At 48.3% G+C, this 16,587-nt stretch overlaps 2 protein-coding genes across 2 annotated transcripts in view; one reads left to right on the top strand and one right to left on the bottom strand.

The window, feature by feature from the left end:
- Positions 1 to 12,473, bottom strand: part of KNTC1 (kinetochore associated 1) — a 926,084-nt gene extending 913,611 nt beyond the window's left edge. Inside the window, exon 1 of the mRNA XM_086942947.1 lies at positions 12,375 to 12,473. The gene's annotated coding sequence lies outside the window, so the exon portion shown is untranslated. The remainder of the gene's footprint in view (positions 1 to 12,374) is intronic.
- Positions 12,474 to 13,352: 879 nt separating this feature from the next.
- RSRC2 (arginine and serine rich coiled-coil 2) overlaps positions 13,353 to 16,587 on the top strand; it is a 183,855-nt gene continuing 180,620 nt past the window's right edge. The window contains exon 1 of the mRNA XM_086942948.1: positions 13,353 to 13,551. Coding sequence (XP_086799074.1) covers positions 13,546 to 13,551 — 6 coding nt within the window. The 5' untranslated portion in view covers positions 13,353 to 13,545. The remainder of the gene's footprint in view (positions 13,552 to 16,587) is intronic.

Here is a 16,587-nt window from a genome sequence, read left to right on the forward strand (position 1 = left end):
ATCACACAATCTTGACTATACATTGCAAATTATGATGCAGCCAATAGTTTAAAAGATACGAACAATTCAAGCATTACAAATTCCACATGCAAAGAAGGAAAAACAACATAACTGGAAACAACTATCGCTGAGTACAAGTATAACAAGCATTTTCAATGCAATAGGTCTCGCATTTGCGAGAGTTGGAGCTATTGGCATTGTAAATGACAATGCCTTTAATTTATGTGTTTTGAAAACCTGGAAGTGGTTCGTAAATAAGCACTTTGTACTTCTAGTCCACGCTTATGAGAAGCAAGGCTGACAGTCTCTTTTACTGCCAGCCTTGCTTCTCATAAGCAAGGACAATATGTTCAAAGTGCGTGTTTATGCACCGATTGCAGGTTTTAAAAACAAATTAAAAGGCATTGTCATTTACAATGCCAATAGCTCCAACTCTCGCAAATGCGAGACCTATTGCATTGAAAATGCTTGTTTTAATAAGCTGATGTGTGTGACAATATTTTTACTTGCAGTAATCCAGCATATTGGCGTAAAATACATTAGTATAACGCTCAATATGTGGTACTTGGCAGGGTTGGGGCCAACCGCCAGGGCACAGAACTGCTTCCACTACCAGGTCAGTGACACAGTGGCATGTCAGACACCCTCTAACCTTGAGAGAACAACTTCCCTAACCTGTGTCCCTTTTAGCAGTCACAGACTCCAGTGGGAGAATACTCCTGGGGTAACAGTGTCAATTGCCACTGCCTGCCCCTTCCATACACACTGTAAGCTCTTCTCCCCTTGTGCCTTGCACAAAACAGAGAGCCTGAGCACAACAGATGCAGACCCGAGTCTAGTAGGGGTCTGATGTCCATATTTTGGTCCCAGTCAAGGCAGGACAGAAACAGGTAGTATTGAGTCACCCACGTTTATAGCACCCAAGAAATGGGTGATCTTGTTACTACTTTCTATTTTTGTCTCCTGGCAGAGGGAGGGTCGGGCGTAGGGATAATGTCTATCTGCCCAGAATCTTCACGACTTCACAGTAAAGCCCTAGAACATAAGGCAAGATGGTTGTACATTGACAGTAGTTCAAGTTGAAGAAAGCAACCTGCATATCAGTCACGGTACATGAAGGTAACAGCGGTGGGGCTATGTAAAGGGGGGATTTCGAGGGACGATGCAGAGGGAAAATTATTTATTTATTTATTTTCCCTCTGCATCGTCCCTCAAAATTCCACCTTACACGGCCCCACTGCTGTTACCTGCACAGGCCGCGGCTGCTGCATTTGCAAGTGAGAATAGACTCTAGATGTGTTCTAGCATTTATTTAATTGATTTATATTCAAGGCAACTGGAATTATGCAGCAGGGGAGGACCAAATTATGTTGTTGTGTTGACTCATTTATGCACCAAGCAAAGACATTATTTGACGTAATTCTGCACATTTGGTGGTAGTATTACTTCATTATTTTGTCATTTTTACACGTATTAAAACTGTCTTGGCAGATAAATCTCCTCATTAGTTCCAGTTAAACACCCAAATACAGCAATAAGCAACCGAAGAATGATCAGTAAACTTGTGCAAAGGGCCGTACTCTGTGTGAGAACATGGGTCGATCTGGTTTTAGGAACTTTTGAGCTAAAACCAACTTTTTTGTTAAAATCTTCAAATCATGCAGCAGATGATGGATTGTGTAGCAAGTCTATAATTGGGCTATAAATGCTGCTACCGTAGAATCACATAATTCTAGTGACCCGGTTTATATTGTATGAAAAAAAGAACAAACAGTGTTACAGTTGTATATAACGTTTGTCAAGTACAATATCTGACAGTGAAGTGGCATACGGACAAAGAGGGTCAGAGTATTGTGCTGTCTCTTTGGGACGTAGCTTTGCTTATTTATGTTCATGTTCCTGGCGGAGTCAGAGATCAAGAGTAAACGAGTTTGGGACCCCAACACAAGTCATACGGGTCTAGATCCCAATGTTCACATCTAAGAGGTAGGTAGAAAATAAGTTTACTTGGACAATTGTCCCAAAAATATTCTAAAAGCACATTAACAGTTACAGTGTAAAGTTGATTTAAACCGCCTGACCAACCTACCCACCCCAGTGCAATTTATCGTTAAAACTATCTGGCAGAACGTAGAAAAATAACAATTCCTACTGACACATCTAAACAACGCACTTGAGGGGGCGTGGCTTGCACGGCGATGTAAGCAGACGCGCTTTGACGGAGCTCCCGCTGTTGATGGCCTTTATAAGCTATTAAAGCGGAGTCGAGGGTCCTTGAACTCCCCCCCGGAGCTATTTGAGGGCACTGCGGGATTGCGAGCAGAGACCCGTGTGGTGGCCTGGACGAGAGACGGCTGGCGTGTGGTGTTCGGCGGCGCCGGCTGGAGGTTCGGAAGTGACGACCCGCCATTTTGGAGGCCCTGGCCGCTGCGGATCCCGCCCCTGGAAATCGGAAGGAGAGCGCTAGGGGGTGAGCGCTGCCGGAGGGCTCCTGGGGTGTACTTGCTGATGGACTTTGCCTGGTGGGCGCCTGAGGACACACCTATGACCCCGGTGAGCAGCTGACGGGCGGAGGCGGTGAGACCCCGAGGCGGAAAGAGGGACGAGGACCCGCCATTTTGTTGTGCCTGGAGGGCTGGGAAGGAGGTCCGAGTGCCTGAACCTGGTTGCTGTGGGTACTGCATTGGCCTCGGCACTGTGGCGTGGAGTGAGGGAGTCCTGCAGGCAGATCCCCTGAGCAGCGGAGGAGGAGGCGTGGTGCCGGGAGACCTCCGAACCGACGCGTCCCGCCATCTTGAGGGTCGCGGGAGCGATTAAAGTGCGTCGCTGGACTCCGGAGCCCTCGGGGTGCTGAGGGTAAGGAGCCAGGAGCCGCACTTGTGAGCGACAGAGCGGCCTTTTGGTGGACTGCGAGGGACCGGGCCCCGGAAGAGGACAGCCCTCGGTGTGCTGCGAGGTGGTGCCTGGCCGGTGTGAACGGTGACGGGCCTCCTGCTGGGCCTGTGCTGGTTCGCCTTTGCTGGCTGCTACGGGCGAGCATTGACCTCCGGGGGGCTCCCGGACGGCGGACGAAGCCCTGGGACATTCAGGTGAGCGGTATCGTCCCGACGAGGGGGACGGAGGGGGCCGAAGCAGTCCGCCATCTTCAGTTTGCTGCGGGGTTTGACTGGAGAGGCCTGACGCCCTGAGTAGTAGCTTTGTGGGCGAAGAGGGTGTGATCGGCCTCCCACCCTTCCCTGGGCTTCTGACTGTTGCAAGCCCCAGTCTGTAGGGTGTTTGGAGTGAGGTGGGGGCGAGCTGCGGGTGTTTGGTTTTGCCCCTCTCCTGAGCCGACTGTCGTGAAGCCCTGGGCCTGAGCGGAGTGGACCCTACTCCAGGCGTGTGACGCACTCTTTCTTGCCTGGACCTGTAGGAGAGTGTCGGCTGTGGGGAGGCGAAGGACTGTGGGATGTCTGGCTGACCGTTTCCCTGGGCCCAGCTGTTGGAGGGAGGTCTCCTCACTAATATGACCTTTGCCTTCCGGGTGGAGGGGTCCAGACTGGACGTAAGGCCAAGATCTTTAGTGGGGGTGGGTGGACTTGGTTCCTCCTTGGTCTTGCCCACGATGGGCTGACCCCCTCCCCTAATCAGTGCGGGATTTGTCTGTGTTGCCAGCTCTGAAGAGCACTCAGTGGTGACAAGCTCCAATAAAGGGAACAAGGCCGACTCGGCCGCGACCCCCAAGGACAATACGGTCATGGCCATGTGGGGTAAAGCGGGGCGCCTGCTGCTGGTGAGGGACCATCCAGGGGTGCGGAAGACTCTCCTCGGGTCACCCAGGCGTTCATGTCCTCCTTCATGGTTCAGCTGAAAGCAGAGATAGGCTCCCTGAGGTCTGAGGTGCACAGCTATGTGAAGGAGCTCCGGAAGGAGGTAACGGACCTTGGAGAGCGAGTAGATGGGCTAGAATGGAAAATGGATTCACGCACGGAGGATCAGGAGCATCTATGGCAGCGCCTGGCGGCCCTGGAGGAGCAGAACATCGAGCTCCAAGTGAAGCAGGAGGACTTGGAGAATAGAAGCTGACGCAACAATCTCCGCATCCGGGGCATTCCATTGGGAGAAGATGGGGAGGACATCATGGGCTACGTGGCGCAGCTTCTCCACGAGGTCTGGGGGGATGATAACGCCTCACCCCCGACATTGGATCGTGTGCACCGGGTGGCTGGCCCTGTGGGAAGACCGGGGCTCTTACCGGACATCCTGACCAGGGTCCATTTTTTCACTGAAAAGGAGGCAATCTGGAAGGATGCACGCGATAACCCGGATCTGAGATAGAACGGTCACAAGATTCACATTTTCCAGGACTTGGCGCCCAACACCCTAAAGCGGAGGCGTGCATTCCGCCCTGTGACCGAGAAACTGCGCAGCATGGGCATTGCATATCAGTGGTGCCACCCATTCGCACTTATATTCCAATGGGAGTCGAAGCGCAGAATTGTAAGATCTTACATGGAGGCGGCGCAGCTCCTTCGCCTGGCAACGACCCCTCCGCCGAGCCCGTTGCAGCCCCATAGACAGAAGAGGACACCGGCTGGACCAGACTGGACCACGGTACATCGGCATCGTCGTGCCTCCCCAGTGGTGGGGGGTCTCACCTACCCAGGCCAAACCAGACATCATAGCCCATATACGGTCTCTTGAGGGGGATAAGGTAGAGTTAGATGAGAACCCCCTAACACCTTGAACTGTGGGCTGTTTCTTTCTCTATTCCTGTTCCGAGGATACTGCCTCTGAGCCCGCTTGGCTCTGTGCGCGGCGGCGCGTGGAGGCTCCCTCCTGAATACCCTGACTCCAACTGTGTGGGTTGTAGGGACAGCGGGAGCTCCTTAGCGATGTACCCTTTGAGACCGTCACATTTCCCCTTATTTCTTGGTCTGCCCCTTAGGGAGCGACATCCCGGAGAGCGTCCGAACCTGCGGGTGCAGGATGCACTGTAATGGGGTCAGTGTTCTACGGCCCTGTTGGCTGCGATTGTTCTGTCACGATGGGTGGCTCTTGCGGCCACTAGTTATCTCTTTACCTCTCTCTTCTTTCTTTTGTTTCTGGCTGCTCTTTCTTTCCTTCTTCCTTTCCTCTTGTGGGGGCCCGGGGAGGGGGAGCTGGCTGTGGGTGGAGTGTGGAAGGGTGCGGCCCCAGACTGGTGGTGAGTGCGATGAGAGTGGAATGGCTGTTGTGGAGGGGTTATGTTAGCCTCCGAGAAACCCTAGCATGGCTGTGAATGCGCCTAGTCCTATGAAGGTCCTGACCCTTAACGTGAAGGGCCTTAACTCAACCAATAAGCGCAAACAGATTTAGCACTATCTTCTCCGTCAGAACCCAGACATCATATTCTTACAGGAGACCCACCATCTACAGGCTGACACTGCACGCATGGCACACCCTAGGTACCCTCTCTAGTTCTGGGCAGCGGCAGACACGAAGACTGCGGGAGTGGCGATATTGTGCAGGGCTGGCATCAGGCGGGGAGACGGCAGACCCTTCCGAGGTGGTGATGGCCGCTTTCTCAGAGTAAGTGTCGAGGTGGGCCGCCGTCGCTTCACACTGAGCAACATATACGCCCCCAACCAAGCGCAGGATCGCTACCTCAGAGACCTCTTGCGAGATCATGTGCCGCAGGGCGGCCCCTCGCTTATTATGGGGGGGAATCTCAACATGGTCTGGTGCCCGGAGATGGATCGGAGTGAGGGCTCCTTCAGTGGTGCTGGGGCAATGTCCTCAGCGCTACGCAAGCAGATTTCAGACTTAGGGCTGTTCGACATGTGGCGCTATTTCTCCCCGGACAAGAGAGAGCACCCATTCTATTCGAATGCTCATCGGTCCTACTCTCGCATCGATTATTTGTTTATGTCTCACGACCTCGCCCGGGATGTCTTAGGAGTGGAAATGTCCGATATCTCGATTTCTGACCACGCTCATGTGGAATTGCTCCTGCAAGATCCGGACGCTTGTCCTCCCCGGGAACGGAAATAGTGCTTGCCGCCAAGTATCCTCCGGAATGCAGCGGATGTTGAGGACATACGGAGGGCCATTACTTCCTACTTTGAGAGCAATGACTTGCCCGAGACGCCCTTTCCAGTGGTCTGGGACGCTTTTAAGGCCACAATACGGGGACATATTACATCCCTTGCGATCGCGAGGGCACGTGAGGCGAGAACAGTGGAGGATAAGCTGGCAGGCGATCTAAAGAAAGCGGAGGCACAAGATCAGGGCAGCTCCACTCAGCGGACAAGGCGCCATATGGCAAATCTTCGAGGCCAGCTCCGGATGATGCACAATAACAGGGCAGAAAGCTCCCTTTTGGCATTAAAGCAGAAATATTTTGAAGGGGGGGACAAGGTGGGGACACTTTTAGCGAGGAGGCTGAGGGCCAGGGTCGCTAAAACTCACATAGCGAACGTTCAACTTCCGAACGGGACCAGGGTCGCGGCGGCGAAGGATAAATGCCAGGCTTTCAGGGATTACTATACATCACTTTACTCTGCGGAGAGACCGCCTCCTGAGCTGGTGGAGAAGTATTAGGGCAATATGGTGGGGCAACACTGCACCCCTGCTTTGCGAAGCTCCTGGAGGATTCGATTACACAAGAGGAGGTAACCTCAGCTATCCGAGAGCTCCACCTGGAGAAAACACCGGGACCCGATGGGCTCCCGCTATCCTTCTATCGCATGTTCCAGGCTCAAATGGTGCCCTACGTTCTCCGGCTCTATAACTCTTTCACTGAAGAACAGGGACCTTCCCCGGATATGGGATTGGCCGAAATTGCATTTGTCTTGAAGCCTGGGAAAGACCCCACACTGTGCTCGTCATACCGCCCGATAGCTCTATTGAACACCGACTTTAAAATATACACCAAATTGCTGGCAAGGCGGCTGGACCCCCATATGAGTGGAGTGGTGTGGCTCACTGGTTAGAGGCGGCAGACCCGGAAGCAGAGGACGGCCCGGGACCAGGGTTCAATCCCCGACGCGGCAGGGTCGTGAACCAGGGTCAGCGGACTCGATAATTCTCGCCTCGGTGCCTACTCTAACCAGGGATCACACTCGGCAACTCTGGGCATTAGCTTGCCACATCTCCACAACGGCCCCCCACAAACGCCGGGGATGCCTGGTTTCACCTTGGAGATACCCAGGAGGGAACACCTCACAGGGAAAGCTAGGACGGTTTCCCCAGCGCTCTTTAGCGCCAGGACGCCTCCGGGTAGCAGTGCGCTTTACAAGACACACACATTTACATTTACATATGCCTGGCCTGATAGACCCTGACCAGGTGGGTTTCATACGCGGCCGACAAGGGGCTGACAATGTACGTAGGGTGGCACATCTTGTAGGGAAGGCCCATCATTGGCAGATCCCGGCCTGCCTCCTCTCGCTAGACGCTGAAAAGGCGTTTGACCGGGTGGACTGGTCTTTTCTTCGGGCGGTCCTCCACAAGATTGGGATTGGCCCGAAGATGGTCACCAGGATAATGGTGCCTTACATTGCACCGCAGGCAAGGATTTGTGTGAATGGGCAGCTCACTGAGCTGTTTAGTATAGGGAGAGGAACCAGGCAGGGCTGCCCGCTCTCGCCTTTGCTATTTGCCTTAGCGATTGAGGGACTGGCGGACATGATTCGTCGGGCTCCGGACATTCATGGCATTCCCTTACCAACTACCAAAGGTACACAAGACTATACGTCCACCTCCTGGCCGCCCGATCATCTCAGGGATAGGTTCCCTTCTGGAACCTTTATCGGCGTTTGTCGATTTCTTTTTGAAACCTATGGTGAGGGAAATGCCCACCTATCTAAAAGGACACGAAGGATGTTCTGAGACTCCAGCCAGAGATAGATTACGATAAAAATCAAGACATCCTGGTATCATTTGATGTAGAGACCTTATACACTTCAATACCTCAGCTAGAGACCTTAGAGGTTGTGGAGGCTCTCTTGGCGGAGAGGGATCTCAACACCATCACTCCAGTTAGAGTGATCATGACCTTGGCGAATCTGGCCATGACTGAAAATTTCTTTCAGTATGAGGACTCTCTATACTTGCAGATTAGCGGGACTAGCATGGGCCGTGTTTTTGTCCCTAGTCTCGCTAATCTGTACGTGCATAGATTTGAGCAGGATCACATCTTTGCAGATACGAATCCTTTCACAGGCAGGTTACGCCTGTGGAAGCGCTACATCGATGAGGTTCTAGTTATTTGGAGAGGCACGGAGGAAGAACTTCAGAACTTCCACGGATGGCTGAATGAAAGGAATCGTTACCTCAAATTTACGATGGAACATAGCAGATCACACTTGGCGTTCCTCGACCTCCTAATTACTTCCACCTCTACGGGTCTAGAATCAGAACTGTACCGTAAACCACTGGCGAAAAACTCTTTACTTAGCTACCATAGTTGCCATCCTAAAGCACTCCGGGATGACCTGCCCTACGGGCAATTTCTACGGATCCAACGAAATTGCTCAACAAGACAAGCATTTGAACACCATGCCAAGAGTCTTGAAATTGATCTGTCATTGAAAAATTACCCTAAACAATTGATTCGCAAGTCCAAAAAAAGAGCATCAAATAACAACAGAGAGCCTTTTAGATATTCTACCTCCCAAGCCCAAACAAGATCGAATCACGTGTGTACAAACATTCTGCACCAAATCAAATCAGATTCAGAAAATAGTGAGGAAACATTGGAACATCCTAAATGCATCCTAAAGGCACTGACACCTTACCTGCCCCACTATTTGCGTTCAAAAGAGGTCAGAATCTCAAGGACAAATTGGTCCATACACGACCCAAGTGTGAGATCCCTCGAGCAATAGGGACTCTGTGGGATATGCCGGCAGCAACAGGCCATCATCCCTGTGGCAATTGCGCGGCTTGTCCACAGACAGCTAGCCCGCTCTTGTACAGAAACGAAGGGCTTGATCTCCAAAATATATCAGATTCTGCAACACCCTCAAGCACCGCCTTCCCACGCCTATCAACAACGATGGCAATCTATTTTGGATGCTGGCGTAGCATCGGCGCAGTGGCTCTGTCTGTGGCGGGATATACTTAGAGTGTATCGTAGCATACCGCAACAGGAAAACGCATATAAATGATGACCCAGTGGTACTACATGCCGCAACGATTGCACAAAATGCTCCCAACCTCTTCTCCTGAGTGCTGGAGGTGTCGATCTGCGATTGGGGACTATCTACATGTCTGGTGGGCTTGTCCCTTGATAACCGTCTTCTGGAAGGAGGTCCTGAGTCACATTAGGGGGTCCTGGGGTTTCCTCTGCCTGAGGCCGCTAGCACAATGTTACTGGGTGTCAAACCTGCAAGTCTGCTGGCGCTGAGCCGGAGTGATTGGATACTAGAGCTACAAATGCTGGGTGCAGCCAGGCAACTCATCGCCTTTTACTGGAAGAGGACAGAAGCACCTCCCATTGCTGCGTGGTTTGTGAGACTCTGGCATGTCATCGCCATGGAGCTTCTTTCAGCTAGATTGCAGGCTTGCGACACGCGCTTTAAGCGGTGAGGCAACCCTTGGTGAAATATTTGTGCAAAGTAGACCATGCGCGAAACATGCCCCCTAAGCTTAGGGCGCTGCGTTTAGTAGATGATGCTGTGCTCCCTCCTACATCGAACAGGCCTCTGCTATAACAGCCTTTGTGCCCGAGGTATAGAGAGTGGCGGGGCTGCTGTTCTCTCCAAGGTTTGGAGCGACATTCCCCCTCTGTCTCCTCCACTGTACTTTAGGCCCTCTCTCTCCCCTTTTCTAATTCTTTCTCCTTACTCTCTTCTACTGGCTTTCTGTTCTGATGCCTCTCTTTTAGGCACTCTGTTACAGTTCGGGCCACACTGGTCCGGTAGTTCCACCAGTTCTAGTTCTTTGATTTCATTCGGCCCTAGGGGCCAGGTTATTTTTGGCAGTGACTGCCAGGTATACACTGGGTATTTTCAAACTCGGCCGGTCCTATTGGGTTGTAGGCAGAACGCTGTGTATAATGCTGTTACTTATGTGCACTGTCAAAGTTTTAGTAATGTATTTATTCTGACGCGGCCGGCCCTTCTAGGGTTGTAGGCTTATCGCTGAGTATATGTCACTCCTATGCGTACTCCCTGTTTCGGGGGTGAAATAAAAATAGATTTGAAAATAAACAACACACTTCTGTAGAGCACAGCTTTCATCCTTTGAACAATTCTATATTTATAAAGCAATGGTCTGAAAAACAATGCAATTTGGAAGGTAAAAAGTACAGTCAATAACTATATTCAGTAAAGAAAATAATAATCCAGGGACAAAGACTGTTGTTATCCTGGAGCCTGGCCCAACAAAAGCGGGATGAATAGATTGAATGTCATCCCACACTTGCCCTTAAAATTTATTCTGCAGGCCCGGATCAAATAACTGCGTCAAGTATGGAAAAACAATATCCTGGCCTAGCGTACATATGGAAAAACTTATAGAAGGTTTCTTACTCAGGTGGGCCAGGTCAAGAGCCCTGGCCACCTTTGCTGCAGATTCTTTCAATACTTGTTTCCATGGGAAAGGAGACCAGGACGCAATTGTGCTGAAAACAGATTGGAGGTTCTTGATGCAACTTAATCTATTATTTACTTTCCGGGCCCACATTTTTTTACTGCCTTGAAACTCATATCAACAAAGTTTGGATACCTTTATCACTTCATCATCCTCCGAGAGTCTATTAAAGAACCTTAAATCACAGGTAGATGCCAACAAGTTCCAGGAGGTACTAATCCCATGGTGCTGGGTAGGAGCAACAGGAGTCTTCTGAGAACTGCCCCTTTTAATCGGTCCCACTCAAAAAGAATTGAGGGGAAAAAACTCTCCACCATGCAAGCCCTGGGGAGGTATCTTCCCTTCATAGGCCCTCAATAGAGGAATGTGGAATAGCCCTCCACAAATTTTCAATTAAATCTCAACAAACAGCTGGCCTGCAGTAATGACTTCTGCTTAGTACAATCCCAGTGCGTGTCCCATTTTAAACTCCTCCTAAATGTCAAACCTAAATATTTATAATGGTCTAATGACAACACCTCCTGGGTGTTTAGATGGCAGGAGAATATTTTTATTATTTTACCTAAGACCAAAACCTTGGTCTTCTCTAGGTTCAGCTTCCTGGCTGAAGAGAGGTGAAACTCCAAAACCGGTCCTAGGATGCTTGTTTCCAGTCCAGGGACCTGGCTTGGCAGTGCGGGCTGGACTGTTCCCATGAGGCACAGGGTCAAGACTGATTTGCATATGGCTGGGTTCAAACTGGAATGGCATGGTGAGCAAAAAAGATGGATTTAGGCCCAGATCTCTATACTGGGGTAAATGTACGACATTGTTCTGCATTCTGTCCATCAATTGTTGTTTTTACTATATGTTTATGGGCATATAATTGCCTTTGCAGACCAATTGGGATACAATCTAACAATACCAGATAACTAGCACAAAGCAAACAACCTTAGAGTATCAGTGTCACTATGTCAGAGAACCATTGGCGGAATCATTGTACCCTCTGCTTATGTCAGTGCACAAATTCCACTGTAAGGTTTCAAAAGTTACAACCCACTGTTAGCAAGCCCATATGTACCAATGACCTAGTGTCATTGTAATCAGTTAATGACCACCGACCAGCACTCCAAGATTGGTTTCTGAACAGTAAGCACTTTCTTACAAATACTAATCTCTTACAGAATCAATTTTATTTAATACATCGGAATGGTCATTCTAAGTATCTAAAATCATATGTAAAACTGTCACTACTCAAAGGTACTTATTTCCGGCCAAATACACTTTGAGTGCGGTGACGCGTAGGTTCATACTAAGCACGGGTACCAAGAAACTACAAGTCGCAACAGTCATCAAAAGGACTGTCAGCTCTAAAGCAAGGACTGTTTGATTATGTGACACATTAACTAGTTGGTGCTAGTTGACAGCTGATGTGCTATTCTCTAGAGAATATCATATTTTAGATCAAATTTGCGAAATATCCGAAGACAAAACACAGTGCACCAGTAAACAAAAACAATAAAGACTATAAAAACTTTACACAGCCTTATTCTGTGCAGTTGTTTGTATTCTATCACAGTTTTCCTTTCTCAGCATTCAGCTTTTGAACAGGGGAAAGGCGAGGACTCTCTTACTACAACCAAGGAAACTGAAAAACAACATTATCGCTATTTCCGTGACCAAAAATGACCTAGCTATATAACAAGATACCGTCACAGACTTCCATGCAACATTACATCAACCTCTATCAATTTTTGTTTTCCTCTCGTGACTTTAGAAGGGTCACTCCCTTAAACATCTAGATCCAAACGCCAACGGATTGGTGGGTTTGTACTTACCTTGTCACAATATCCCGATGCTAATGTCCAAATAAACCTAATTGAAATTAATGATACTTTCCCAATGCGACTAAACCCTCCCGGTATTTTCCCGCAATGTCTGAAGTTCCTGGAATGTAAGCTTGAAATTGGCGGGCTGGCCCAGCCCACAATCATGACGAGAGAACGGCAGATTGTTTATGCCAGTGCTTGTAATAAGGAAGAGCAGAGCGGCCATCTTGGAATGGAAATGCTGTAGGCTAATTTCGTGGTTTTAGACCAGTTTTCCATAATACACTCAATTCTGCATATTACAACGTTGGGGGAGATTCCGTCTGAGACTGACAGGTAAAGGTGATGCCTCCTCTATCCATCTGTAGAAAGGGTGAGGCAATAGAATATTAATACAATGTAAAGTGAACCAGGCATTCGTGGACTGTGGAATTCTGCTTGTGGAATTCGGTGAAGAAAGTAGGGAGCTCTCGGGAAGTCTGTTGACCAGATCATTTATTACTTGTCTTTTCAAAACTAAAATTAGAACACAAGACAGAAAACGAGAACATTCATAATATTTTAAGGCACTTTACACTGCGTTTCAATACAGGCAAATACGTTTTCCTTTAAGTTACACATTGAGAGAGGCACTTTATATTGGTCAGCAATGACCGGAAAGACAGGGAAAGGGAACATCTGCAGTTAAAATCGGGGGAAATTAATTTTAATTTCCTTCTTAACCTCTATTGGAGTGAATGAAGTTTCAAGACAAGGGAGGAGGGTATTAACATAATAGTAAACATCCCTGGCTCTAAATCCGCAGTATTTGAAATCATGTATGCTCTACAAGTCTTCGTTGTAATACTTGTTCGAATGGGCTTTATTTCTATGTATCTGCTCATACTTTCTAGCCCCAGGAAGTCATTGTCAGTTGCTGTTATGACATCACCTAACACCTGTTCGCTTCCCCACCTACTTCCTTTTGCTTGCTCGTCCTAATACCCAGAATGCAGCGCGTTCGCTGGTGATCACTCCTCCCCTTTGTTCGTCTATGCGGGTGCTGACGTTTGTTGGAGGAGGTACTCGACTTGTCTTTTTGGAGTTGAACGGTGGAAGAGGCGGCGTGCCGAGAAAGAAAGTGCTAGAGATTCCGTGAAGGAGACTGGGGGAGCTCCGCGCGCGGGCGCTTCCGGTCACCATGGCGGTATGTATGAGTCCCGGCGGGTGGTGACGTACCGCGGTCCTGAGCGCGCGCATTTCCAGTGGTTGTTTCGGTTGAGACATGTGCACAACGTGGCTCTTCCTCTCTTGGTACTTGAGAGGACCCAATTTCGTATATAGTTAGATACGTCTTTCCATCGTTTCCTGGGCGCTTCGTTGCTGCCAAAGTCCCTCCTCCACCATCCGCCATCTTTGTCCCGCCCCGCCCCTTCTGACTTTGCTGCTCAAGTCCGCCATCACTGTCTGTTCATACCCCCCACCTCCATCACACACAGCTGGTGTCTGCATCTGATCACTTCATGCATGTTAATTGCACATATGTGTTTCCCCATGACTGTATTACCCACGTGCCTTTCTGTTCTCAACTTCTCAGTGTGTAGAATCCTTACATTATTTTTCATGTGTGTTGCGTTTCATGGTGCTCTTTTTGCCCAAACAGTTGCTGCCTAAGACTCCTTTCCCTTGCGACTTTGTCAGTACCACCAATTGGGACTTGTAGAAATCAAGACCCAGAATGCTAATTGTGATTGATCAAAAAAATACTCTCTGAAGACGTGTCACGTAGCATACTTCCACTTGGCAGATATGCAGAAAACGCATTGATTACAGATTGTTTGGTTGCAGTTTGCATTCAGCTAGGCTTAAAATCTTAACACGAAGCACAACTCAAAATGATTGACTCATATCGACGGAGAACGATCCACGTCCCGCATTGTCCTTGCATTGCGGTAATACTTGCGAAATTCTATTACTTTGTTTCATTCCGATATGGCATATTAGAATGACTTAGAACTGGGTGAGGCGACCCTCCTAAATGGTGCAAACGATCGCTCATAGGTAGCCTAATACTCCTCTGCTAAATGACCTTATATTTAGTGTCCTTACTTAGCTCTGTTATCCAATACATGCTAACGTTTACTTGGTTGTGGACGTAGGAGAATAGTGAAAGAAAGATGCTGCCGTTCCTGCACGCGCACACTGTTTGAATTGGTCTTTATGGTACAGTTTAAATTACATCAATTAAGTGATCTCAAGGTGGGCGCCAAGCTCTGGCCAAGTAAGCTGAAGTAATCGGAAAGAAGCTGGAACTGTAGATAAGTAAGTTACTTTATTTAACTTAAGATGTTAAGTAGTAAGTTATAATGACAACCCCATCAGGAGCAGCTATCCTGCTGCTCAGCCCTCACCCAACTGACATTCACAACACACTAACATTCCATTCATCCAACATTCCACATCTCATACATTCAAGCTGAGCAGCAGGAAGATATAAGATACAACATATCTCCCTTCGTTGGGAAATTTAAAAGAATCAAATAAAACATTGACAACATGTCAAGTACAATTGGTCAGTAGATTCAATAAATTTAAACACCGCACCAGTAAGATAAAATGTGCAGTATAATCAATAAACGATAGGTACCCACATACCTCACTACAAAAACCATGACAGAATAATCAAACTGACTCAAGAAGACACATCCTGGCCCTTTCCATACTGACACACGGTCACAACAGTCTGAACAAGCATCACATGCATCACATTACTTCCTGAAATAAACAACAAACCTACATCCATATGCCACAAATCATACCAGTTGGCCAGACCAGTACAACAGGCAACACACACACGAAAAAACCTTTACACCATAAATATCAGGAAACAACGTGTACACCTCTTGACAAATTAACAAGCACTCACAAAACCCATTCATACGCCAAACAACACTACACAATCCATACACTCGCAACACAACCATTACGTGCGAGGGACACTGCAACGCAACCTTGATGTGCGAAGCAAAACACATTCCCAACACAACCATGACATGTGAGGGACACCACTGCCAACGCAACCATGACGTGTGAGGCAAAACACATTCCCAACACAACCCTGACGTGTGAGGGACACTACTGCCAACACAACCATGAGGTGCGAGGCAAAACACATTCCCAACACAACCCTGACGTGTGAGGGACACTACACCAACTACACTAATACTGAGTGACAATACTATAGTCATCTCATACACCCCAACCAAACACTAATAATGAGAGACTTAACCCTACTGCAGTCACCCCATACACAACACAAACCAATGAAAGGCCTACCACTCATACATAACCCCTTAATAAACCTAAACCCTGTTGTGGTGAAGTCCTGAGACCTTTGTCCCTAACGTACTTTTTGACACCATTTTTGTGTTTTCCGTTGCGTTTCAAGTTCTGGGACATTTTCCTTTTTCAGTCACTTCTGGGTTCACAGGCCCACTACTATTCCTTTGACCTTTGTCCTTACAGCTTCTTCTTTATTCACAGACTCGCTGCTGTTTCTGGGACCTTTGTGCAGTTCCTGTATTTACTAGCAGTGAAACAAGATTCCAAAACTTGACCTTTTTAACTCTTCCAAACGATTTTCATCTGTGCACCTAGCCGTTTAAAAATTGTTTTCCATGAGCACTGTTGCTGTTGTGTTAATGTTGTCAACCCTCTTGTAATCTCGTTAGCAACACATGCTAAACTGAAAACGATGACAGTACCTGTTTCTCCACAAAAACAGCAAGATTGGCACTAAATGTCATTTCAAAAACAGCCTTGGCAATATCTCGACTTGACGATGTATGCCTAGACTTACAACTAACAAAATGGAGGCACGCTGATCAACGTAGAGACGGCTGGTTCTCGGCCATAACAAGCACTAAATCAAGACGTGCCATGCCAGCATCAGACATGAAGTCTTGTTTTGTCACAAAGGCCACCGGTGAGGTAAACCTTTAGAAAAGTAAACAGTCTTGTCTCATGCTGATTTTAAATGAAAACGGCAACCGTTATCCCAAACCACCGAAAGACAAAAGTACATATTTCCCTTTTATTTTCCTGTTGTTTTCCACTCCTGGTATCTTGCCAAAAATCACAGCACCGTCTCAACACTTTCCCATCACATAGGCTCACACATACATGGTATTCTTGAACTTTCTTCGCCAAGGCTCGATTTTTGCCTCCGGACACCAACAAACCA

The sequence above is a fragment of the Lissotriton vulgaris genome, chromosome 11, assembly GCF_964263255.1.
Source record: "Lissotriton vulgaris chromosome 11, aLisVul1.2, whole genome shotgun sequence".
Classification (NCBI taxonomy): Eukaryota; Metazoa; Chordata; class Amphibia; order Caudata; family Salamandridae; genus Lissotriton; species Lissotriton vulgaris.